At 51.3% G+C, this 26,403-nt stretch overlaps 1 protein-coding gene across 6 annotated transcripts in view; it reads left to right on the top strand.

Moving 5' to 3' along the window:
* PDE4C (phosphodiesterase 4C) overlaps positions 1-26,403 on the top strand; it is a 106,096-nt gene that overhangs the window by 52,916 nt on the left and 26,777 nt on the right. For 5 of the 6 annotated variants that reach the window (XM_077331864.1, XM_077331862.1, XM_077331865.1 and 2 more), the window contains 4 exons: positions 17,544-17,735; positions 24,453-24,489; positions 25,656-25,729; positions 25,918-25,970. In XM_077331864.1, coding sequence (XP_077187979.1) covers positions 17,544-17,735; positions 24,453-24,489; positions 25,656-25,729; positions 25,918-25,970 — 356 coding nt within the window. Of the gene's footprint in view, positions 1-13,168; positions 13,721-17,543; positions 17,736-24,452; positions 24,490-25,655; positions 25,730-25,917; positions 25,971-26,403 lie in introns of those variants that run through there. The other variant, XM_077331866.1, reaches the window with a different exon arrangement.

The following is a 26,403-nucleotide window of genomic DNA, read 5'->3' as shown; positions in this document are numbered from 1 at the left end:
TTGGTCTGAAGTAGTACAACAAAATCAGAGTCCAGTAGCACTAACAAAGATTTATTCTTTCGAGTACAAGCACTTTTCCTCAGATTGTCAGGAGTTCTTAAGGAATTCAGATTTGGGATAATTGATGTATTCACCCACTGAATTATCACTGAATTCAGCCGCTGTGGCAGAAGACTGGAGAACATCAAATGTGACACCAATTTTTAAAAATTGGTAATTGTAAGATGCACACTGGGGTCAAAGGTCCCAAGTATAGGCTACTGGGATCTGAACTTGCTGAGACTGAGAAGGAAAAAGGTCTTGAGGTCGTAGAGGAAAGCTCCATGAAAGTGTGCCTCAGCAATGGAAAAGGCAAACTATATTAGGGAAAGGACGGAGAATAAAACAGTGGATATTGCAATTCCTATGGGATGGCTTCATTTGGAATGCTGTGTAGAGATCTAGTCACCATATCTCTGCAGAGTTGAGAAAAGTACAGAGACTCCAACAGAGCATAGAGACGGAGGCCTGCCTAGGTGCTGTTTTGTGCCTCTGACATTCAACAGGATTCAGGGATGTTCCCACTAGTTACCATGGCTAGTAGCCACTGACAGGCCTGTCCTTCATCACTATCACTATGACCGAGTGATGGCCTTACTAGTTGGTGGAACCTCTGTTGATGCTGTTTGCCTGGATCTCAGCTAGGCTTTTGACAAGGTTCCGCATGATGTTCTGATGGGTGAACTGGAGCAGTGGTCCCCAACCTTTTTTTCACCGGGGACCACTCAATGCCAGGGACCACTCACCGGGGACCACTCAACGCCTTTTACTGAGGCCCGGTGGGGGGGTAGTTTACTCCTCTACTCTCAACCACTGCCCTAACGCTCTCTGATCGCTATGGTAATGTTTAAATATTCCTTCAAAATAAGATATAGACACGCCACAACAATGAAGTGTGTTGTAAAGGGCTGGGGGGGGGGATGAAGTAAAGGGCCGGGGGGGGGAGAAGGCGTCCTTCGGGGCCCACCTCCAATTAGTCGAAGGACCACTTGTGGTCCGCGGCCCACAGGTTGGGGATCGCTAAACTGGAGGACTGCAGACTGGATTTTCGGAGGGTTAGGTGGATAGGGAACTGGCTAGAGAACCACACCAAAGAGTGGTTGTGAATGGCATTTCATCTGAGTGGAGGGACGTGAGCAGCCAGGTGCCACAGGGCTCAGTACTGGCTTCGGTACTTTTCAATATCTTTATCAATGATCTGGATAAGGGGGTGGAGGGACTACTCAATAAACTTGCAGATGACACCAAATTATGAGGAGTCACGAACACCCCAGAATCCAGGGATAGAGATCAATGAGATCTGAACACCCTGGGAAAGTGAGCAAATGAGAACAAGATGCAATTCAATTAGGAGAAGTGCAGAGTTCTACATCTGGGTCACAAAAATGAGAAGCAGTGTGCATGAATGAGATCTTGAGCTACTTGTAAGCTAAATATGAGCCGACAGGGTGATGCAGCAATAAAGAAGGCAAATGTAATCTTGGGCTGTATAAACAGAGGCATCACATCAAAATTGCAAGATGTCATATTTCTGCAGTATACCGCGTCGGTCAGACCCCCACGTGGAGTCCTGTGAGGAGTACTGGAGGCCTCACTTCAAAAAGGTTGTGGACAAAATTGGGAGGGTGCAGAGGAGAGCGATGAGGATGACCAAGCCCTGTGAGGAAAGGCTTGGGAATGTTCAGCGTGGAGAAGAGGCGGCTGGGAGTGGTCAGGATTGTTCTCTTTAAGTATCTGAAAGATTGTTACTTGAAGGAGTGCAGGGAAAGGTTCCTGTTGGCAGCAGAGGATAGAATTCCACTGCTGAATTCACACAGTAATGTATTTAAACTACGTGGAGAATAATATTGGCTAGATCTCATGAAAAAAATTTCACTGTCAAGAGTAGTTCAGCAGTGAAATGGACTGCCTAAGGAGGTGGTGAGCTACCCTTCACTGGCCATCTTCAAGCAGCGGCTGGACAGATCCTTCTCCTGGATGCTTGAGGCTGATCCTGTATTGAGCAGGGGGTGGGACTAGATGGCCTGTAGAACCCCTTCCAACTCTAGGATTCTATGATTCTATCTCCAGTAGGAATATGAACATAAGAACACTGGCAGTGAATTCCACATTTTAATCACTCGTGGAGTAAAAAAGTACTTCCTTTTGTCTGTCCTAAATTCATGGTCTATCAATTTCATTGGGCACCCAGAATTGTACTATTATGTGGAGGGAGCTCCCTCTGTCTCCTTCCCTTTGTTTTGTAATTTACAAAACTCTTCACACCTTTCCTTTTAGCAGTGGTCCCCAACCACCGGGCTGTGGCTCCCTCTCCCCGTCCCTCCCCCAGTAAGAAACTTCCCAGGCCGCAAGCTTGCGGCCCGGCAAGCTTCTTACTGTGGGAGGGGGAGAGGGAAGCAGGGCCGTGCACGTGCAATACGCATGCATGGCCAAAACGTGCATGCATGGCACTTTCGCGCATGCACGTTTTTGGGCGCACATGTGCGCATGTGCGGCCGGGCAATCGCCCTCCCTGCTGCCGCCGGTCCGCAGCCTGTAAAAGGTTGCGGACCACTGCCTTATAGGACAGGGGCTCCAACCACCTAATCATCTTGGTTACCCTCCCTTGTGCTGGAATATTCAAGAGATGCAGAGCAAAGCATATGATGACCCTCCTACAGGGGGCACCAGAAGAGATGTTTATTTTGCATAGTTAGATTAGGGACTTTCTGATTGGCTTATTGAAGACTTCCTGCTCTTTTGAGCACACTTCCTGCTTGCCTTCAGAACATACAGAATGCATGCAGAACAACAGTTAGACAGTTAGTTGGGAATCTAACTCTCCTCTTTCTGTTCAAGGTTAGTTTCCTTCTAAATAAAACTGTTTTATCCTTTTAAACAGCTTGGTGCTCTTGCATATTTAAACCTTGCCAGCACTTTGTAATTTTCCTTTCTGCAAAATGATTCCCAGAACTTTTATTTATTTATTTACTTGTTTGTTTGTTTATTTGTTTATATTCACAAGGTTCAGGGCAGCTTACAAATGGTTTAAATACACAGATGTAAACAATTCTTCCAGGGAAACCTCATCATAGAACATTACAACTTTGGCTGCTTTAGCTTCAGATCTTTTCTTAGTAGTACCAAACATGGAATTTCCCTTTTTCACCACTGCTGCACACATCTGAATTAACGTTTCCAAAGAGCGACCCCCTGCAGCAGGCATTCTCAGCCAGGATCCTGTGAAACCGTGGGGTTTCTTGATGGCCGTAGAAGGGTTTCCTGAACGGGTGGGAGTTAATTAACTTTGAAATATATTTTTAAAAATGTGTTAAACAGTTATCAGTGATATGACCATATATGGTCATGTCAAATCTACCCACCCTCTCCCAAAATGGCCAGTGATGGGCCTGGAGGGGGTGGGAAGGGGAGGGGTTTTGGGTGGGCGTGCTCACAGCTTCCCAACCATATTCTGCATGATCGTTCCAGGTCTGGGGTTTCTCAAAGCCTGAAGGATGTTTCAGGGGTTTCTAAGTGGCCAAAACTTTGAAAAAGGCTGCAGAGTGGTAAGGCAGCCGTCTGAAAGTTCTGCCCATGAGGCTGGGAGTTCAATCCCAGCAGCCGGCTCAAGGTTGACTCAGCCTTCCATCCTTCCGAGGTCGGTAAAATGAGTACCCAGCTTGCTTGCTGGGGGGTAAATGGTAATGGCTGGGGAAGGCACTGGCAAACCACCCCGTATTGAGTCTGCCATGAAAACGCTGGAGGGCGTCACCCCAAGGGTCAGACATGACTCGGTGCTTGCACAGGGGATACCTTTACCTTTACCTTTACCCAGGCCGGTGTGGATTTGCAAGAGGCCACAGTAATGCTGCTTAGTTGGTTGCAGTCCTGCTAGAACTCAGCACCTTTGACAGCTGGGCCTTGTTCCCCTGCCGCTCACCCTAGCAGGATTGTAACCCTAATGCAGGGGTAGTCAAACTGCGGCCCTCCAGATGTCCATGGACTACAATTCCCAGGAGCCCCCTGCCAGCGTTCGCTGGCAGGGGGCTCCTGGGAATTGTAGTCCGTGGACATCTGGAGGGCCGCAGTTTGACTACCCCTGCCCTAATGCAAAGCAATCAGGCTGGGAGAGTTGTTCTTTGATCAAAGACTGTCTAATTTCAGAGGCTGGCAGAGTAATTGGCTCATTTGTATTATGTTCTTCTGCTGATCAGCCACCCTCCGCTGGCAGAGGGAGCTTCTTGCCTGTCGCCTGCAGCTCTTGGAGCCCAGCAAGTTGCTTGCGGGAGTTTAATGCAGCGGTGGTTCCATGAAACCAGGCGGGTCAAACAATTAAATGCGACTAAACAAGCTATTCAATCAGGCCTCCTTTCCCTGCACTGAATTTCCGATAATCTTTCTTGGCTGCCTCTGTGGTGCGTCACATCTGAGCTGAACCTCCTCCCTCCCCCTCTACACACACACACAAAAGCAGAACATGATATTGATTCACAAAGATAACTAGCATTTTTCATCAGACTCCCAGAAGATAGGTGTGTTCAATTTTTCTCTAAGTGGGACTCTCAACGATGGCCAAATTCAATCATGCAAAACCCTAATTTCAAGGGAAGGGAGATTAACAGATATGGGTAAGATTTGATCAGTGGGGTCATTTATATCCGGCGGTGGGGTTGGCTTGTTTTTTAAAAACCCGACATCGACAGAAAGAATGAAATCTAAAGGCCTGCCCCTGCTGAAGAAGCCATGGTTGGATCCATGGGGCCAGGCTGGCCAGCTACCGTCCTGCCTCACACTTCGTGTTTTTGGGGACGGTGGTTGAGCGGGTGGCCACAGACCAACTAGGGTAGCTAGCCAGGCATTCTTCCACCTTCACCAGGCTTGGCTACCAGCATCTGGCCGCAATGATCCTTGTGACGGTCCCCTCCAGAATAGATTTCTGTAACTCGCTCTACGCGGGCCTGCCCTTGGGCTTGATCTGGAATCTGCAGCTGGTTCAAAACACAGCTGCTAGCAACTGGCACGCCTTGGAGGTCCCATATTCTGCCAGTTGCTGCCCGGATTCGGTTCAAGGTTTTGGTATTAACCTTCAGGGCCCTACACCGTCTGGGACCTGCAGATCTGAGGGACGGCCTGTGGCCCTATAACCCCCGCAGGGCCTTACACTTCTAATTTGCTGCTCATTCACGGCCCTGGGGAAGTGCACCTGGCCTCAACTAGGGCCAGGGCCTTTTCGGTCCTGGCCCCTACCAGGTGGAATGAGTTCCCAAAGGAGCTGTGGGCCCTGCGGGAGCTTTCGGCAAGGCCTGCAAAATGGAGCTCTTCCACCAGGTCTATGGTTGAGGCCAGCTCAACAAGGAAGATCTGTATGGCTCCCCCTTCCAGGATAGAGCGACGTGAATGGGTTTCATCTGCCCCCGTCTTCCCACCTCCCTTGATGAGATCTGTACCGGGAGAAGGGGTAGGTTCTGAACTGTTTTTCTGCCACATCTTTCCTTTTTGTTGTATTGTGATTATTGGATTGCGATGTTTTTATGTCTGGAGTATTAACGGGGGGTTTATCCAGACTGATGTAACACACCACTAGCCATTTGGTAGTGGTGGGTAATAAATTGAATGTAGTAGCAGCAGCAGCAGCAGTAATAGCAATAGCATGCCTAGAGGAAGCTTTGACCTGGACCCATTCCAGTCCAGTTTCTGGGCTGGCCATCGGGTGGAGACAGTTCTGAGACAGGTGGACCGAGGCAGCTCATGCTGTTGGGTCTCATGGCTCACAAGCTTTCAGCTCACCACCTTGCCAGCATGGGGATACGGGGGTCAGCTTTACAGTGGCTGCCCTCCTTTCTCCAAGGTCAAAGACAGAGGGTTGCCATCAAGGGGGAACAGTCGTGCTGCTGCCAACTCCAAGGCATCTGCCACTGGGACCAATCCTCTCCCCAATATTATTATCTTTATGCATACTCCCTCCTCCTCCGAGCCCTGAGGTACCCCGCTACTCACCTCCCTCCAGTCCTTCAACTTATCCATCAGAACATCATGGGGAACCTTATCAAAAGCTTTACTAAAATCCAAGTAAACGACATCAACCGAATTTCCCCGATCCAGCAAACCTGTTACTTTGTCAAAAAAGGAAACCAGGTTGGTCTGGCAGGACCTGTTGGAGACAAATCCATGCTGACTTCCTTGGATCACGAAATTGCCCTCCAGATGTTTGCAGATCACTCCCTTTAATATCTGCTCCATTATCTTCCCCACAACAGAGGTCAGACTCACTGGTCTGTAGTTTCCCGGGTCATCCTTCCTCCCTTTTTTGAAGATCGGAATAACGTTTGCTCTCTTCCAGTCCTCCGGGACATCTCCAGTCCTTAAAGAGGTCCTGCAGATGATGGACAAGGGCTGTGCAAGTTCTCTGGAAAGTTCACTGAGCACTCTCGGGTGCATTTCATCCGGCCCAGGTTGGAGCACTTCTGTAGCAAGACCTCCACCAATCACAACAAACATGGTGTCCATGCCAAAATTTGAGCCATTCAAGGCCAACGGCTCTGATTTCTGGGAGTCGTACATCGCTCGGTTAGAGTGCCATTTCGAGGCGAATGACATTGAGGACCCAGCTAAGAAATGCAGCATCCTGCTCGGCATCAGCAGCTGTTCAACATTCACCCTCGGCCAGGACCTGCTTGCTTCCCGTACGGTGTCCTATGACATCATCCTCAAAACACTACAACAACATTTTGACCCCCAGCCAGCTGAAATAGCACGACGTCACACATTCTACCACCATGATCAATAGGAGGAGAGTCCATCACTGACTTTGTCCCAGCCCTTGGCTTGGTTGCACAGCACTGCAAATTTGACTTGTTGGAGGTCATGCTCTGGGATTTGCTCATCTGCGGCTTACATGACGAGTGCACCCAGTGTTGGCTCTTCCCCTGACGCAAGCTCTCATTCCAGGAGGTCCTGATGAGGCCCTCACTGCAGAAGCTGTCCGCCGGGCTCAATCCACCACTGTCTTTTCACAGGATATGAGCAGTGACAACAGCAACCTATCCAATGGCCTCTACATCAATTGGGAGAAGTATCAGCTGGGGGTGTCTTTTGTCGAATCCCTTGGTTTCCTGGTCGACACTGAGGGCATATATATACCTGATGCCATCAAAGGTCGATGCTATCTAGCAAGCATCTCACCTGTAGTCCAGGGCAGAACTTCAGCCTTTTATGGGCCTGCTAAATTTCTATCATGCCTTCCTGCCTAAAAAAGCCTGCATTGTTGAGCCATTACACCACCTCCTAGACAAAAAAACTCTATGGTCATGGGGCCAGCAGTATAAAGCCTTGGTTCTCCACAGTAAAGGACCTCCTGTCGTCTTCCGGCATCCTGGTGCAATTAAGCGAGCTCCTGCCACTTGTTTCGGCTTGTGACACCTTGCCCTATAGCAATCCTCAGCCACCTTCTGCTTGATGGTAGAGAGGCTCCCATCGCCTTGTACTCATGGACTTTGTCCTCAGCAGAGATAAACTATGTCAGATCATAGAATCATAGAGTTGGAAGGGACCTCCTGGGTCATCTAGTCCAACCCCCTGCACTATGCAGGACACTCACATCCCAATCGCTCACCCACTGTCACCTGCCACCCCCTTGAACCTTCACAGAATCAGCCTCTCTGTCAGATGGCTCTCCAGCCTCTGTTGATAGTTACCCGGATCCTCATCTTTCCCTTTCTTGAAGATAGGGACAACATTTGCCCACCTCCAATCATCTGGCACCTTACCAGCTCTCCAAGAAGTGTCAAAAAGAATGGACAGAGGTTCAGAGATGACATATGCAAGTTCCCTTGGATGCAGTTCATCTGGCCCAGAAGACTTTGTTTCATTTAAAGAAACTATGGACTGCCCCACAGTGATCCTAGGCCACCATTCCCATCCCCTGTGTTGTGTGACGTTTTTGCGACGTTGAGCACTATTTCCCTCATAAGATAAGGAGGCTGTGGCCATCATTGTGGGCATAAACAAATTTCATGACTTTTCGTATGGTCAGCCCTTCATGGTCTTTATGGACCACAAGCCTCTGCTTGGCCTGTTCACCCTGGGCAAACAAATGCCACAAATTCTCTCACCATGCATACTCAGGTGGTCAGGTTTTTTTGAATGGGTGCTCCTAAGCCCTCATGCACTGCCATGACAAATCCATGGGAAACACCAATGTGGGGGCGCAGCAGCAGCTGGCGAGGCCTGGCACTGAGCTCCCCTCGCTGTGCTGCCTCCACCACTTGTCTTCCACTGCTGGCCCCACTCTCCGCTGCTGGTGAGCGGGGCTCGGCTCTGGCCCTGGCCCAGCACGACTTCCACTGCCACATCTATTGGCGTGCTCCCTCTTTCCCCCACCTGTCTTGACACTGGCAGGGGCTCAACAAGCGGACATAACATCTGTTTTCATATCTGTTACAGGGAGCACTCCAGTAGACATGTTTCCACATCAACCTTTATCTTTTTAACCTTTATGCAGAGGTAATTATGAGGAATCTTTAATCATAGAATCACAGAATCATAGAGTTGGAAGGGGCCATACAGGCCATCTAGTACAACCACCTGTGAGAGCCAGTTTGGTGTAGTGGTTAGGAGTGTGGACTTCTAATCTGGCATGCCAGGTTTGATTCTGCACTCCCCCACATGCAACCAGCTGGGTGACCTTGGGCTCGCCACGGCACTGATAAAACCGTTCTGACCGAGCAGTGATATCAGGGCTCTCTCAGCCTCACCCACCTCACAGGGTGTCTGTTGTGGGGAGAGGAAAGGGAAGGTGACTGTAAACCGCTTTGAGCCTCCTTTGGGTAGGGAAAAGTGGCATATAAGAACCAACACGTCATCGTCTTCTTCTTCAACACAGGATCAGCCCAAAGCACCCTAAAGCATCCAAGAAAAGTGTGTATCCAATCTTTGCTTGAAGCAGGGGAGCTCACCACCTCCTTAGGAAGCCTATTCCACTGCTGAACTAATCTGGAAGAATCTACTATAGGAGTCAAAATTGGAGGTCGTAACATCAATACTCTCTGCTATGCAGATAATACAACACACTCCTTGCTGAATCGGAGCGCGATCTGAAGACCCTGATAAAAAGACTAAAAGTAGAAAGTGAAAAGATGGGACTATACCTAAATATCAAAAAGACCAAGATCATGACAACTACCGGCAGTAGCACCAAAGTCATGATTGACAACGAGAACATTGAATGTATTGGTGATTTCATCTTTCTTGGCTCTAGGATCACTCAAAGTGGTGGATGCAGCCATGAAATCAAACGGCGAATAACACTGGGACGGAACACAATGTTAGGTATGAACCGAATATGGAAAGATAAGGATATCAGCCTTAATACAAATGGATGCTTTAGGCTAGTCAATGCCGTTGTCTTCCCCATAACAACTTATGGATGCGAAAGCTGGACCCTGAAGAAGGAAGACAGGAGGAGAAGAGATGCTTTCGGGTTATGGTGTTGGAGACGAATGCTGTGAATCCCATGGACAGCCAAAGTTACCAACAAGATAGTTTTAGAGAGGAGCAAACCAACTATGTCATTAGAAGGGAAGATATTACGGATGAAACTCACTTACTTTGGACACATCATGCAATCAAACTTGCTAGAAAAATCATTAATGCTCGGCATGGTCAACGGCAAAAGGAAACATGGCCACCAAAGGATCTGCTAGCTTGACACGATCAAAGCCGATGCACAGATGACCATGAACCAACTAAAAGAAACGGTCATAGACAGAAAGGTGTGGTGGGGACTTTCCTATAGAATCGCGGAGGGCCGGGCACGACTAAACGGATGACATCATCATCATCACCAGAAGGTCTGCTGAGCTGCTGCTATCTGGTGATGCCCACTGCAGTTACAGATCCGTGGCAAAACCACTGGGGTGCGGGAGCACTTGGGTGGAGGGTGATACTTTCCCTTCATGGGGCAGAAAAATGACGTCCTGGCAGGGGAAGATAGTTATGGTTGCCAGCCTCCAGATCTTCTGGATTTACAGCTGATCTCCAGATGACAGAGACTGGTTCCCCTGGAGAAAAGGGCTGCTTCGGAGGGAGGACTGTGGCGTTGCCCCACACTGCAGTCCTTTCCCTCCCCAAATCTTCATCTCCTCCAAACACAGAGCTGGCATCTGAGCTGCCTTGCAAGGGAGAGGAGATTCCTATTCTCAGGGGAGGGGGGACCTGTGAGATCCAAACTTTCTCTTTTTTCCCTTTTGAGACCTCCTTCCTGCCGGAGGCCCTGGAATTAAATGAACCAACTGCGGAAGGCTGTTTTTCTCCAAAGCGCCGCCCAACTAAGGACTTTCCGCTAAACAAACAGGGAGAGTGCCTTATACCAGGGGTAGTCAACCTGTGGTCCTCCAGGTGTTCATGGACTACAATTCCCATGAGCCCCTGCGAGCAAAAGCTGGCAAGGGCTCATGGGAATTGTAGTCCATGAACATCTGGAGGACCACAGGTTGACTACCCCTGCCTTATACCACCTGTAGCCGTTCCAGGAGGGTCTAGGGCCAACAGAAAGTAAGAGATCTTTGGGCTAAGATGGCATTCTTATAGAGTTCAACATCAAAACAGTTGACCTGCTCATCGGTAGATGTAATTAGATGATAAAGTTGGCCTCCATGTTGGGGGATGGCAACTAGCACCAATTTTGAGACAGGGGTCCAGTGGGGACTCCAGGAAGTCTTGAGCCCGTTAGCCCAACATCTGTTCTTGGCCAGCTGCCTTTGAGGAAAGGCCAAAATGTCTGGGGTAGAGATGTGCGCTTCAGCTCGGTTCGGCCGCCTCAGCCGCCAAGGTGGCCGAACCGAGCTGAGATACACCTCCCTACTCTGGGGCTTTGGGGCATAAACGACCCCCGGCATCCATGCAGGCCACAGGCAAATGTGAGCTGCCTGAACCGGAGGGTCAAATGAGACCCAACAGGGTCTTTGTGGCCACCACAATTCCACTGTCATTTTAAAAGGGCCTGAGGGTCTGGTCTGGTCGGCAGTGTGGCACTCTCACCATCCCCTCCCCCTCCGCTATTTCAGTCCTTTGGGGGGGGGGGAGGCCGGAGCTCCTCCTCAGTGCCTCGCCCTGTGAAATGGCTTGGAGAGGGTGACAGGGCCCTTGCGGCAGCTGTGAGGATGTCCTCCTGTCCCCTTTGACCCTGCACACTTCATTCCACTGCACTGACATCCTTATGAAGAAGTGCAGAGGGACTGGAATTCCCACCACTCTGGCATTTGGGGCCCCCCATGACATTGATGGGCCCCAAATGGGAAATCCTTCTTTATTGAATGAGTGGTTCAGCTATGGAACTCACTGCCTGAGGACACACGTGATCACACGTGGCTTTTAAAGACTGACTCGTGGAGGAGTCTGCTTAGAGCCCCTCTCAGGGGAAAGCTCCTTTGCTAGACCTCACCTTTGGTCCTTCTAGAGCAGAGGTAGTCAACCTGTGATCCTCCAGATGTTCATGGACTACAATTCCCATGAGCCCCTGCCAGCAAATGCTGGCAGGGGCTCATGGGAAGTGTAGTCCATGAACATCTGGAGGAGCACAGGTTGACTACCCCTGCTCTAGAGTCCCTGACAGGCTGTGTCGGATCTGGCAGGGCTAAGTTTCTCTTGCTGACTAGCTTTCCAAGGTCCAGCCCTGCTCATTTGTTTGCCTCTTTGCTGGGGGCTGGACCCAGGATCTTTCCAGCACCAGCAGTGAAATTTCCCCCGTTGCCCTGTTTGCAGCTTGTTTTCTCTTCTTTAACCTGGTTGCAGGGAGGAAATGGAGAGCTCTGTCCTTCCCCCTCTGGTGTTCTCCAGTGGCCGCCATGGCTGGCGCTCCCCCTCGGCATGGCACTGTGCAGCTGCTGCTGGCAGCGCCTCCCAGTGGGCAGCGGGAATTCGGGGGCGCAGGTGGAGCAGGAGCTCAGGTGGCAGCAGCGACGTCCCTCAGCAAAAGACTATCCCCCCCCCCTCCGGGCCTCAGTAAAATTGTCAAGTGTTGACCGGTCCCCGGTGATTAAAAGGTTGGGGACCACTGGTCTAGAGGCCCTTGGCAGCAAATGACCCTCTACAATCTCTGCAGGGTGTCTGAGATGAGAACATTGGTCTTTGGTCCTTGTTCCCAGCGGTGCTGCCTGGGACCCAGCACTCCCTTCCTCCCTTCAGTTCATCTCCGCCTTCTCCTCCCACCTTTCAGACTGCCCCAGAATATCAGAATATCCCCAAGGGCCACCCTGGGTTTCTCGCAGAGCTCTGCTCTTGTGCCTAATCCCCAAAGGGTCCTGTGGGGACTGGTTGCTTCTAGGAGCTGAGTTTCAGGCCCCTGGAAATGAGCCAGGAGACCCAGTTCTTAAGGGAAGTTGGGCTGGGACTCCTTCGACCTGGGTTCAAATCCCTCCTGTGTCTTGCACTCTGGGAAAGCCCTTCTCCGGTATCGGAGCAGGACTGCTAGATTCAAAGTGAATTCTCTTGATGGCTTTAGGATGCTTAGGGCTGATCCTGCATTGAACAGGGGGTTGGACTAGATGGCCTGTATGGCCCCTTCCAACTCTATGATTCTACTGATGTAGGTCAAGAGCAAGCCTATTCCTAGAGGTGTGACACAGCAGTCGCTTGGAACTGCATATCCCCATTTGCCCTCTGGGCCCAGGCCGAACGTCTTCCTCTCCAGCCTCTCCTCCTCCTCCTCTTGCAAACGGCCGCTGGAGCCGGCAGGCTGGGTGTTGGTCTGCCCGGCTCTGCCACCAGGAAGCATTTGCTGCCTCCGCACTGTCCCATTGGCCTGCGGCGGATCCGTGCCAGGAGCCCGAGCCGCGAAAGGTCAGAGCCAGTGTTTACCTTGGTGGCGCTGGGGCTGCTGGTCTGATCAGGCTGTCGGTGGAGCTGGGCCAGCTGCCTCCGTGCCCGAGGTGCAGGCTTCCTGGGGGGTGGGGGGGTTCAGCCCAGGTGAGGCCAGCTCCACTCGGCAGAGTGTCTCACCTTTCTGTTGACTGTGGGGGAAACTCCCCGGGCTGTGGGGGTCCCGTCAACGTGTGAGTGGGCGTGGGTGCATGGGGGGCCGCCGCAGGGGGAGCGGACGGATCGGCACGTGGCCGGCTGCCTCCTCGTCCCCGGCTCCTCTCTGGCAGAGACCGCGGAGGAGAGACAGGAACTTGGCCCAGGAGTCGCTTGACAGCTGGGGCTGAGCCAGGCTGTTTGTTTGGCTTCCCGGGCGGGGGGTGGGCTGTGCAGCAGAAAGTTTCCTGGGAGCCGCTGGGCCGGTGACATGCGCTTCTCCCAGGAGTAGCAGCTCAGCCTCCAGGACGGGCCGCGCTCCGGCCAGCGTTCCTAGGTGTCCCTGCAGGGAGCTCCTGGGGAAAGGAAGAGCTGCAGTGAGGCTGGCTGACAGGCCAGAGTCGCCATGGAGGTCACCGGCAGGCAACGGGGCCGGGGCGGGCCGTGTCCCCATGGGGGCCGGGACTGAGAGCTCGAGAGGAGCGGCGTCTGCACCTGTGGCCCCAGAGTGAGGAACCCCTGGGAGGGGGGGGGGGGAGGCCCTTGGGATGCTGCCCTCCTCCAAGCCACATGGCTCCCCTGCAGCTTCCCCCGGCCCCTCTCCTCGCCACTCTCCGATCCTCTCCAGGAAGCTGACGAGGAACCCAAGCATGCGGCTACAGCGGCGCTTCACCGTGGCTCACCCCCTTTGGTAAGCACTAGTGGGGCAGGGTAAGCGGGGCCTTTTCCTGGCCCTCCCGCCGAAGCAGCCAAAGGGCCTCAAATCATCTTGCTGGGCGAGGGGGGGGGCTGTTGAGCTGCACACGGAGGGCTGGGGAAGGGGATACATGGAGGAGCGACTCCTAGCCATGGCGGCTCAAGGGAGCCCCCATGCTCAGAGGCCCTGATGCCTGACTCCCCGAGCCAGGAGGGAAGGCCTCAGTCTCTTTGCCCCATGGCTGGCCCTCCAGAGGAGCTGTGAGAGAGAAGAGGCTGGGCGGGATGGACCCTGGCTGGTCTGATCCCGCAGGGCTCTTCTTATTTCTTCAGGGAGTCCAGAAGCGAGGCCTGGTGGGCTGCTTCGGAGCATGGGATTTCCTTCTTGTCAGAGTGGTCAATAGCTTCGTGGTCTAGGCTGGCCCCGTTCCCAAGCCTGGGGTCCACATCGCCTCCTGCAGCTGTGGGTTCCGTAAGCTGACTGTGTGTTCTGGGAATCAGAACTGGCCATCAGTTTAGTTGAGTCCTGCAGGCACCAGAGAGAAGTCCTCCCTGCGCTTTTATAACTTCACCGACCACTTATCTGGCTGAAATGATGGAGGCCACCCTCTTCTGGCTCTGCGGGGTGGCTTTTCGCACCATTCAGTTAAATGCATGCCTGGATCAAGTCAGCTGCTCACTAAGGCAATCACAATGGAACCTCCATGTTCAAGGGAAGTCTACCTCTGAATACCAGACCGTGGGGGCAAGAAGCCAGGAACAGCGGCTGCTCGTTTCTGGAAACAGGAGGCCAGCAGCTCAGGCTGTGCAAAACAGATCCGGCAGGTCTCCTCTTCGCTCCTGGCCCTGGGAAAGAGGGTGGCGAGAGAAATGCACCCACTGAAATTCCAGGTGCTGGACTTCTGTCTCCGTTGGAGGTGATCTCAGAGGGGCAGAGGATGCATCTCGGCTCCTCTCGGTGCACCGGCCGCCATCTCCCACAGACATTCAGCTGGCTGCCCCATTCCAGCTTCCCTCCCGGAGCCCATCCAGAAGCATAAGCGGGGCTATTTATAGGGCGGGCGTCAGATTCCCAGCGTAGTCCCCCTGACAGGGTCAGGAACTTTTACAGCAAACAACAAGTGGGATGGAAAATGTAAAAAGAGAACAAGATCCGCGGTGGATCTCTTGCCAAAGGCAGCTTCCCCTCCCCTCCTCCTTCAGGAAGGCTGCTTTAGTCCAGGGCTACTTTGGACAGAGTCTAAATTCAAAAGGAGCCCTTCTGGGGTCTTCTCTGGAGTGACTCCCCCTGGGTGGGGCAGACTGGCTGGTGGGACACGTGAACTGCAAATGCGCAGCCTGAGGCGAAGATGGCTCAGTAAGATTAGCACAAGAGATACCCCCACCCTGCCCTCCCAGAAGAAAGGGGGCGAACGAGACAGGGCTTTCCTAGGTGAGTGCAGTGCACAGTCCCTTGGGACCCCCTTTGGGACCCCCAGGCACCAGCTGTTTGTGCCCTCAGCAGCTGGAGAGATGCCTCTGATCTTGTGCCTGCAGGCACCTCTGCGTAAGGTGGGGGAAGCAGAGGTGGCCCTTCCTGGGGTGGGATCTGGTCCTTCAGGACCTGTTTTCCTCTGAGAGCAGCCCTGCAGAGCGTGGCCAACTCAAGCGCCTAAGAGTCTCCCGAATGTCTTTTCTTAAATTACATTTTTATTCTGCCCATCTCCCAGGGCTCAACTTTTCCCAACAGCCTTGTGTGGCAGCTGAAGCCTGAGCACTCAAGCCAAACTTCGTGGCTAAGCACAGCATGGTGTTGTGGTGTTTAAGAGAGGTGGACTCTAATCTGGAGGGCTGGGTTTGATTCCCCGCTCTTCCACGACGTGCAGCCAGCTGGGCAACCTTGGTCCACTCTCAGTTCTCTCAGAGCTCTCTCAGCCCCGCCTTCCTCACAGGGTGTCTGTTGCGGGGAGAGGAAAGGGGAGGCGACTGTAAGCCCCTTTGAGACTCCTTCGGGTAGAGAAAAGTGGAGGATAAAAACTAACTCTTCTTCTGAATGCAAGTTTCTCCATTCTAAGTCCCCGCCAACTGCTAACAGCATCATATGAAAATAAGCCCCCCCCCCCTCTTTGGATCCCAAAGGACTCTGAGAACCTTTTTGCCATGCCAGCACCGGGATGGAGGGAATAGTCGCCAAGATCAAGGATCACCTTCCTTGAGCATGTACAGGATGCAAGTCTCCCAGTGCCAGCTCTGAGTAAGGGCAGGGCCCTGAGAGGGGAAGGAGCTCAGTAGAAATGCCGTGTCCCCAAGTCTGTCCTGCAAAGCTGCCATCTCCCCCCACCCCCCAGGAGTAGAGACAGGAGTTGAGTTATCAGCAGACCCAGCAGACTAAGTCAGCAGACCCAGCAATGAGTTCTCAAGGAGCCTTCAGTGGGTGGCTCTTTCTTCTCGGCTTCCACCCTCCATCTCCCGCAGCAGAACAGCCCTACCTTACAGAGTTGGAAGCATTTTCCTGTAATCTGCACAGCAGCCCTGTAAGGTAGACATTGTCCCCCTATAGCAAAGGTGAGTTGCTTCCCTCAGTGAGCAGTGATCAGCAGAGGCAAGATCCGGAGAGGGGGATTCCTCATTCAGAGCTCGGCTTATGGGATGTTTTAGTTTTAAGGGTCTTGGTTGCTTGCAGGGAAGCTGGAGGAGATGACCTCTATGTGCTCCACCTTCTTCAAAGTGCGCCAGTACATGAAAGTTTATACGCATAAATAACACTTTGTTGGTCTTAAAGGTGCCCCTGGACTCAGATGTTGTTCTAGCCAACACGGTGACCCCCTCCCCCAATGTGAATGGTGTGAGCTTCAAGCCCCCTGCCTTGTCTCTAGCTCTTCCCTGGGTGGGCATGCGGGGGGTGGGGTGGGGGCAGCTGGCAATGGCACCATGGGGAGGGAATTTGGGTGACACCTCTGTACTCCTCTGGCCTTGAAAACCCCAGGGGGTCGCCTGCTGTAAGTCCGCTGGAAATTGGTGACCTCCCCCAAAATATTGAAATCTGCCATTTGTGGGCTTCAGAAAATACCCTTCCCCTTTTTTCCTTCATGGCGTGGGGGCCACCCGTGAGCCTGGCTGCTGTGGCAGTGGGGGGCAGGGGTGGGTGGGAGTCAGGGCCTAGAAACCAGGCCAGAGGGCTCAGTTAAGTCCGGCCTATGAACAGAGAGGAGGGGGCTTCTTTACATCTCCTGCGGTCTGGCCATCTTTGCCCTGCCTATCCCTGGAGGGGCCTCCTTCTTTTCCTGCCCCAAGAGGAGGTTCTGTTTGTTCCTTTTGGCCGCCTGGGATTTCTCAACCAGGGATTTCCCAAATGGGTGGGAGTCAATTGATTTTTTAATATATATAGTAAAATGTGTTAAACAATGAGTGAGTGATATGGTCATGTTGACCCCCCCACTCCCAAAATGGCCAAGGAGGGGGTGGGAAGGGGAGGGGACCAGGTGGCGTGTCCACAGCTCTGCTTCCCAACCATATTCTGCCCCATGGCACCACTTCTGAGGTTTCAAGGGTTTCTAGGTGGTAAAAAAAAACTTGATGGCTAAATGAAACCTTCTAAGGGAGGGATTTCTTTACACATTTCTTCATAATGAACTTATAGAAGTTTCTGCCAACAAATCGGGTCGATGTCTTCCGGTCTAGAGAGATTAGACAAAATCAGCAACATATCCGTTCCATGCCGTGACGGCTAAATGGGTCCTCCATATCCAGAGGCAGTGTATCTCAGGGGGTCAGAGTCAGGCAGCAGAGTGAAGCAGTTTTACATCCCGTGTAACTCGCCACTTCTTCTCTCTCCGCAGCTTTGACATTGAGAATGGCTTTGCGACCAGCCGGAGCCCCGTGGAGCCCCCAGCCAATGCGGGCCTGGGGCTTCTGCTACAAGGTGGCCCCCCACATGGCCAGCGACGGGAGTCCTTCCTCTACCGCTCTGACAGCGACTATGACCTCTCCTCCAAGGCCATGTCCCGCAATTCTTCCGTCGCCAGCGACATGTAAGCGAGGTGGGGTGGAGTGGGCGGTTGGGGAGGGGGCAAGTGGGCTGCCTATCTTTTCCCAGCTGGCCTCCAGCCTCACTCCTAAGCCTTTTTCCTGCGACTGCTGGTTTCTTTTCTAGCATTTTGGCACACTGGGCAGACAGACAGGCAATGCCTTTTTATCCAATGTCATTAAAGTGGCCCGGAAAGCAAAGCCCAGCCATCGTTTCATTCCAAGCCCACCTGATTTGCCCCTCCTGTTCATGTCCTTGCTGGGTTGGTCGCCAGATGTTTCCTGGGGTGGGAGGTGGAATATGGCACTGGTGCTTGTGGCCAGGTGATGCTATGAATGGCCACCTCTGGGGAGATTCCATGTGCTCAGGGGATATTTGCAGTCTGGTTTCTGTGAGGGATGGGGAAATTGGCAACCTGGCATTAAAATACGCACAGGCCCTCTAGCTCTGAAGGAGCCAGGCAGACATGATGAAGTTCCAGGAGGGAGTGAGGCCAGATACAAGGGGACTGACAAGGGGGCACCGAACTGGCCACGGACAGAGAAGGCAGAAGGTGTTAGAATATGCAAATCTGTAATGTGCACGATTCAGAAACGTATGAAGAATGTCCTGCAGGGGACACTGGAAGAGATGTGTATTTAGCATAGTTAGCTCAAGAACTTCCTGATGGGTTCCCCCCCCTCCAATAATCTCCACCTGATTGGTTCTTCGGAGATTTCCTGCTCCTTTTAGTATACTTGAAAAAGAATGACTGCACAGAACTGTTGGCAGTTAGTTAGGACTCTCTTTTCTCCTCTTTCTGTATATAGTTTCTTTTCTATATAAAACTATTTTTTAAGCAGCCTGGTTCCTTGATCCTCATTGCATATTCAAACTCTACCAACATTGTTCTGGGCCCAGAGTGAGCGTTCAGGCTGAAAAATAAAAATAGATAGGCAAAGAAAAGAAGAAACAGTTTCCTGCAGGGTTCAACATAATTACCCACTGGATAGGCTTACTCACGGCTACTATCTGATCTGGAAGGGGAGAATCAAGGGCCTCCTGCTAGAGACAGGACTATGGCACCCAGTTAGTGACCTCCAGCTAAGAGATGACCAGCAGGCAGGACAAAGGACCTGTAATTTTGACCACAACAAGGCAAGAGGGGCCATAATTAAGGGGATGACTGATAATTAAGGGGGTTTGAATATCAGAGATATTCAGACTGAAATTACTGAAGCTGTATGGTGTGAACTAGAAAGGTGGTATGTTAATTCATCTTTGCAGCATTTCCCACACTCATCTCAGGCTAGAGACAGATCATTACTTTTTGAGGAAGTCAATTGGCAAGAAGGATCACTGCTTGGTGTATGTGTAAAGCAGGTGGTAGCCAAATTGTGGCTCTCCATGGTCCATGGAGTCCATGTAGTCCATGGACTACAATTCCCATGAGCCCCATGGACATCTGGAGAGCTACAGTTCGGCCACCCCTGCTGCAGGGTATCAGTCTAGCAGCCTAGCCTACCGCACAGGGTTGTCGTTAGAGTCAGGTGGGTTGCCATGTCGGTCTGAAGCAGCAGAATAAAGTTGGAGTCCAAGGGCACCTTGAAGATGCCACTTGGACGTGAGGGTTGTTATTGTGAGACTAAAAGAGAGGTCTTTTCCTAACCTATATCAACACCTAATAGGGAAACTTGCATGTAACCGTACATTCAAGAGCAATAATAAACTGCTGTTACAGGCAAGGAGCCTTGGGAGGAGAGGTGTCAGCCCCTACCCCCAGTCAAGTGCTTTCCTGGGCATTAAAGTTCTAAGCAGGGAACTCTGGGGCATGTCTGGTTGGCAGGGCTCCCCTGTGGCAGTGATGTGGGGGACTTTATAACAACTTTGGGTTGGCCATGAGAGTTTGTTTGCTTCCTTGTTTGCTCCTTGCTTCCTTGCTTCCTTCTATTCATTCATTCATTCATTCATTCATTCATTCATTCATTCATTCCTCACTTTGTAGTCTGCCACTCCCACACAGTGGCTCATGGTGGGCAATATCCATACCCTACTATAAAATCCCCGTAAAATAATCATTGTTGTTGTTATGTGCGAAGTCGTGTCCGACCCATCGCGACCCCATGGACAATGATCCTCCAGGCCTTCCTGTCCTCTACCATTCCCCGGAGTCCATTTAAGTTTGCACCTACTGCTTCAGTGACTCCACCTCATTCTCTGTCGTCCCCTTCTTCTTTTGCCCTCGATCGCTCCCAGCATTAGGCTCTTCTCCAGGGAGTCCTTCCTTCTCATGAGGTGGCCAAAATATTTGAGTTTCATCTTCAGGATCTGGCCTTCTAAAGAGCAGTCAGGGCTGATCTCCTCTAGGACTGACCGGTTTGTTCGCCTTGCAGTCCAAGGGACTCGCAAGAGTCTTCTCCAGCACCAGAGTTCAAAAGCCTCAATTCTTTGACGCTCGGCCTTCCTTATGGTCCAACTTTCGCAGCCATACATTGCAACTGGGAAGACCATAGCCTTGACTAAACGCACTTTTGTTGGCAGGGTGATGTCTCTGCTTTTTAGGATGCTGTCTAGATTTGCCATAGCTTTCCTCCCCAGGAGCAAGCGTCTTTTAATTTCTTTGCTGCAGTCCCCATCTGCAGTGATCTTGGAGCCCAGGAAAATAAAATCTGTCACTATCTCCATTTCTTCCCCTTCTATTTGCCAGGAATTGAGAGGGCCGGATGCCATGATCTTTGTTTTCTTGATGTTGAGTTTCAAGCCAACTTTTGCACTCTCCTCCTTCACCCGCATCAACAGGCTCTTTAGTTCCTCTTCACTTTCTGCCATTAGAGTGGTATCATCTGCATATCTGAGGTTGTTGATATTTCTCCCTGCAATCTTGATCCCAATTTGTGACTCCTCTAATCCCGCATTTCTCATGATGTGCTCTGCATACAAGTTAAATAGGCAAGGCGACAGTATACAGCCTTGCCGAACTCCTTTCTCAATTTTGAACCAGTCAGTGATTCCATGTTCAGTTCTCACTGTTGCTTCTTGACCTGCATATAAATTTCTCAAGAGACAAATAAGATGCTCTGGTATTCCCATCTCTTTAAGAACTTGCCACAATTTGTTGTGCTCCACACAATCAAAGGCTTTAGCATAGTCAATGAAGCAGAAGTAGACGTTCTTCTGGTACTCCCTAGCTTTCTCCATGATCCAGCGTATGTTGGCAATTTGATCTCTAGTTCCTCTGCCTCTTCGAAATCCTGCCTGTACTTCTGGAAGTTCTCGGTCCACATATTGCTGGAGCCTAGCTTGTAGGATTTTGAGCATAACTTTGCTAGCATGAGAAATTAGTGCAATGGTGCGGTAGTTTGAACATTCTTTGGCATTGCCCTTCTTTGGGATTGGAATGTAAACTGACCTTTTCCAATCCTGTGGCCATTGTTGAGTTTTCCAAATTTGCTGGCATATTGAGTGTAGCACTTTTACTGCATCGTCCTTTAAGATTTTGAATAGTTCTACTGGAATGCTGTCACTACCACTAGCTTTATTGTTGCTCAGACTTCCTAAGGCCCATTTGACTTCACATTCCAGGATGTCTGGCTCCAGGTCAGTAACTACCCCATTGTGGTCATCAGGGATGTTAAGCTCGCTCTTGTATAGTTCTTCTGTATAATTTTGCCACCTTTGTTTAATCTCTTCTGCTTCTGTGAGGTCCCTACCATTTTGGTCCCTTATCATACCCACCTTTGCATGAAACGTTCTCTTCATATCTCCAATTTTCTTGAAAAGATCTCTGGTCCTCCCCATTCTATTGTTTTCTTCTATTTGTTTGCACTGTTCATTTAAGAAGGCATTCTTATCTCTTCTAGCTTTTCTCTGGAATTCTGCATTCAATTGGGTGTATCTTTCTCTTTCTCCCTTGCCTTTCACTTCCCTTCTCTCCTTAGCTATTTGTAAAGCTTCCTCAGACAGCCATTTTGATTTCTTGCATTTCTTTTTCTTTGGGATGGTTTTAGTTGCTACCTCTTGTACAATGTTGCGAACCTCCGTCCATAGTTCTTCAGGCACTCTGTCTATCAGATCTAATTCCTTAAATCTATTTGTCACCTCCACTGTGTATTCGTCGGGGATATGATTTAGTTCATACCTGAGTGGCCTTGTGCTTTTCCCTACTTTCTTCAATTTAAGCCTAAATTTTGCAACAAGAAGCTGATGATCTGAACCACAATCAGCTCCTGGTCTTGTTTTTATTGACTGGATAGAACTTTTCCATCTTTGGCTGCAGAGCACATAGTCAATCTGATTTCTGTGTTGACCGTCTGGTGATGTCCATGTGTAGAGTCGTCTCTTGGGTTGCTGGAAAAGAGTGTTTGCTATGACCATTGTATTCTCTTGACAAAATTCTACCAGCCTGTGCCCTGCTTCATTTTGTACTCCAAGGCCAAACTTGCCTGTTATCCCGGTTATCTTTTGGCTTCCTACTTTAGCATTCCAATCCCCCATGATGATAAGCACATCATTTTTGGGCGTTGCTTCTAGAAGGTGTTGTAGGGCTTCATAGAACTGATCAACTTCATCCTCTTCAGCAGCAGTGGTTGGGGCGTAGACCTGGATCACTGTGATGTTGAATGGTTTGCCTTGGATTCGAACTGAGATCATTCTGTCATTTTGGGGATTGTATCCCAAGACTGCTTTTCCTACTCTCTTATTGATTATGAAGGCTACTCCATTTCTTCTGCGAGATTCTTGTCCACAGTAGTATACCTGATGGTCATCTGAATTAAATTCACCCATTCCTGTCCATTTTAGTTCACTGATTCCTAAAATGTCGATGTTCAGTCTTCTCATTTCTTGTTTAACCACATCCAGCTTGCCTTGATTCATGGATCTGACGTTCCAGGTTCCTATGGAATAAAAATCTTTACAGCATCGGACTGTCTTTTCGCCACCAGTTACTTCCACAACTGAGCGTCCTTTCGGCTTTGGCCCAGCCGCTTCATTCATTCAAAATAATCATAAAACCAAATAAAAACCCTCCCCAGGGCTTATTCCACCAGGTAGGGGCCAGGACCGAAAAGGCCCTGGCCCCTGGTCAAGGCCAGGCAAACCTCGCTCAGGCCAGGGATCTCCAACAGATGTACACCCACAAAACAAAGTGCCCTTCGGGAGGCATAAGGAGATTGGTGGTCCCGCAGATATGTGGGGCCCAGACTGCAGATGTCCTTATAGGTTAACACCAGAACCTTGAACCTATTCCAGGCTGCAACTGGCAACCAATGCAGCTGCCTCAGCACAGGCTGGGTATGGGTCCTCCCAGGTGTTCCTGCGAGGACCCAGCAGCCGCATTCTGAACCAGCTGCAATTTCTGGGTCAGGGACAAGGGCAGGCCCACATAAAGCACGTTACAGAAGTCCAATGTGGAGGTGACCATTGCATGGATCACTGTAGCCAAACAGTCTGAGGACAGGTAGGGCGCTAGTAGCCTCGCCTAGTGCAGGTGGAAAAACGCTCTGTGGGCTACTCTGCTGACCTGGGCCTCCAATGATAAGGAGGCATCCAGGACCATACCCAAATTCCTAGCTGAGGGCGAGATGTTAAGCTGCACCCGGCCAGGGTGGGTAGGCACACTTCCTGATTGGCCACCTTCCCACCCAGCTTGAGTTCCGGATGAGTCCACTTTAGCCATCCAGCCGTGGCTTCCAAAAATCTGGCAAATGTATCAGGTGTGGGGGCATCTGGGCGGCTGTCCGTCAGGTGATAGAGCTGCTTATCATCTGCACGTTGGTGACAACCCAGCCTGTAACTCCAGAACAGCTGGGCCAGAGGGTGCATGAAGGTGTTAATCAGAGTGGGGGAGAGAGCCACACCCTGAGGAACCCCGCAAGGGGATCAGTAGGGATGCAACGACCCCTCCCCCACTGCCACCCTCTGTGTCCAGTTCTGGAGAAAGGAGTGCAGCCATTGTAAGGCTGTCCCCCAAGTTCCCGTCCTGGCGAGACAGCAAGCTAACAACGCATTATCGACCATGTCAGACGTGGCCGACAAATCTAACATTACAGGTATGGCTGAACTGCCCCTATCCAGCTGGCACCGGAGATCATCTGTCAAGGCGACCAGCACTGTCTCCACCCTGTGGCCATGACAGAAGCCCAACTGGTACGGATTGAGCCCTGAAGTTTACTCCAAGAATGCCAGGAGCTGGTCCATGGAGGCCCTTTCCCAGAAACGCAAGATGTGAGACTGGGTGGCAGCTGGCTGTGTCCCTCAGGTCCAGCGATGGTTCCTTCAGTAAAGAGCAAACCATTGCCCCCCTCAGCACCTCTGGGGACTTCCCAGTAGACAGGGGGTTCCTATCCGCTGGTCATTCGTGTGCAGCCAGGACAGAAGGGGTCAAGGGTGCAAGTGGTTGCCCTCACTGGCCCCAGCAGCTTGTCCACTTCAGTTTCAAGATCGCCAAGTGGCTCCGGTTCCCTTTCTGTCTCAAATGCAGCAGGTTGGTCCCCATGGAGCGACAAGACACGTCTGTGAAAAACCCTGCCGATGCTTCACAGCCTACATCCAATTAACTAGAATGCTGGCATTTTGCATAAACTGGAAGTGGCCTTGAGCAGTTAAGCCAGACCAGCCCTTGAGCAGGATGTCTGAGCCAGAAGAAGCCCTGCTAGAGCAAGAGCCAGGCCCCCCGTTCCTCAGAGGCCTGTGTCCAGCCCAGGAAGCGTTTCTCTCACCCGCTTTCCTTCTTCCCTTGCAGGCACGGAGAAGACCTGATTGTCACCCCGTTTGCTCAGGTAAGGAGCCAGGACCTGGAGACTGGAAAGGCAGGCAAGTCTGTCTGCAGACCTGAGCCAGGATGCTTTGGACCTTGCCCCACTCCTGCACCTCCAGTCTCGTGGCAGCCTTTCTGCATGCCTCGAGAAGGCAAACTGGTTCTTGGCACCCCTTTTTTGCATAGGTTGATCTCGGAGCTGATGTGGGTAGGTAGAGAATCAGGAGAGAAAATGCCCCTCCTTTTCTGTGATGGCCCCAGTGTTGTTTGGTACCCTCCTGGAGGAAGTGGCAAGCTTAAGGCTTTCGTAGCAGAGCAGCTTGCTAGGCCTGTTCAGTTTCCTGTTGCAGCCGCTATGGAAAGCTTTTCTCTTTCAGAACCCCGAGGCTCTGCCAGTTATAGTAGAGGAGAAGAAGCTGAATGTCATTACGGAAACTTCATGGGTCATAGAATCATAGAATCATAGAATCATAGAGTTGGAAGGGGCCATACAGGCCATCTAGTCCAACCCCCTGCTCAACGCAGGATCAGCCCTAAGCATCCTAAAGCATCCAAGAAAAGTGTGTATCCAACCTTTGCTTGAAGACTTCCAGTGAGGGGGCGCTCACCACCTCCTTAGGCAGCCTATTCCACTGCTGAACTACTCTGACTATGAAAATTTTTTTCCTGATATCTAGCCTATATCGTTGTAGTTTAAACTCTTACTCTCCTCTGCAGCCAACAGAAACAGCATCCTGCCCTCCTCCAAGTGACAACCTTTCAAATACTTAAAGAGGTTTTGCTGTACATGCTCAAAGCTTCAGAATAGCCTCAGAAGAGCTCTGTTGGGTCAGACCAGTGGCCCATCCAGTCCTGCATCTTGTTTAGTACAGTAGCCAACCTGTTGTCCTGGAGGACCAATAACAGGGTGCAGAGGCCAAGGTCTTCCACTGGGATTCAGAGGTTCACTGCCCCTGAACATGGAGGTTCCCTTTAGTCTCCATGGCTAGTAGCCACTGATAGAACTCTCCTCCACAACCTCCTTTTTAAAGCTGCCCATGCCTGTGACCCTCACTACATCCTCTGGCATCCTGAGATATTGCTTCAGTAGTGTAGGTGGTGGTACCGGGTTGTGTCTGTGAAGGGGGCATAAGGGGCAATTTCTCAAGGGGCAATTTCTCAAGGGGCAATTTCCTCCCCCCCATCCAGGTCCTGGCCAGCCTGCAGACGGTGCGCAACAACTTTGCCATTTTGACCCACCTACAGGAGCGCATCACTGGCAAGTGAGTGTGGGTCTGGGCAATGCTCACCCGCCAGAGCATTCCATGTTCAGATCCTTTCATCTCCCTCATGCATGATGACAGAGGTGGGCTGAAGGGAGAGCCTAGGTGTGTGGGGGGGGGGAGGTCAGGTGGGTGCTCAAGGCCTCTGGCTGGGCCCATAACTGCCCCCCTCCCCATGTATTTTTCAGGCGTGTGTCCAGCAATGTCATGGCCCCGCCCACGTGCAAAAGCAGCCTCTTAGGTGAGTGACTCTGGCTCAACCGGTGCACCCGAGGAGTGCAACAAGCCAACAACACACCTGTGGGGTAGGCCAGTGTCTTTGTGCTCATCCAGCAGGTCGGGGGAAGCTGTTCTTGAGGGGTTCCAGGGAGCCTGCTGGAGCCAGTGTGCAGCAGTGGTGAGATTTGAAGGAGAGGTGTGGGGATTAAAATTTCCCTCCCGCAGTGCAATATTTCACTTGCGGAGGTAAAGAAAAAGAAAACCGCAGGAGGGTCTCTTGTAAAGTAGTTAGAGCTGGAGGGAGATTTTTTTCCAGGCCTGCCCTTGCAAAACCAGGCCATTTGGCAAACGTCAGCTCTGCTCTCCCTGCGGGGGGCCTCAGATGCAGGTAAGGAAGCTGGCTCAAGGGGCTGCCCGCCCTCCGCAGCCCACCTGCCTGCCATCCCGGCCAGTTT

Source organism: Paroedura picta, chromosome 4 (assembly GCF_049243985.1).
Source record: "Paroedura picta isolate Pp20150507F chromosome 4, Ppicta_v3.0, whole genome shotgun sequence".
In the NCBI taxonomy this organism is placed as follows: Eukaryota; Metazoa; Chordata; class Lepidosauria; order Squamata; family Gekkonidae; genus Paroedura; species Paroedura picta.
The sequence above is the reverse complement of the archived record's forward strand: the minus strand, read 5'-3'. Positions and strand labels throughout refer to the sequence as shown.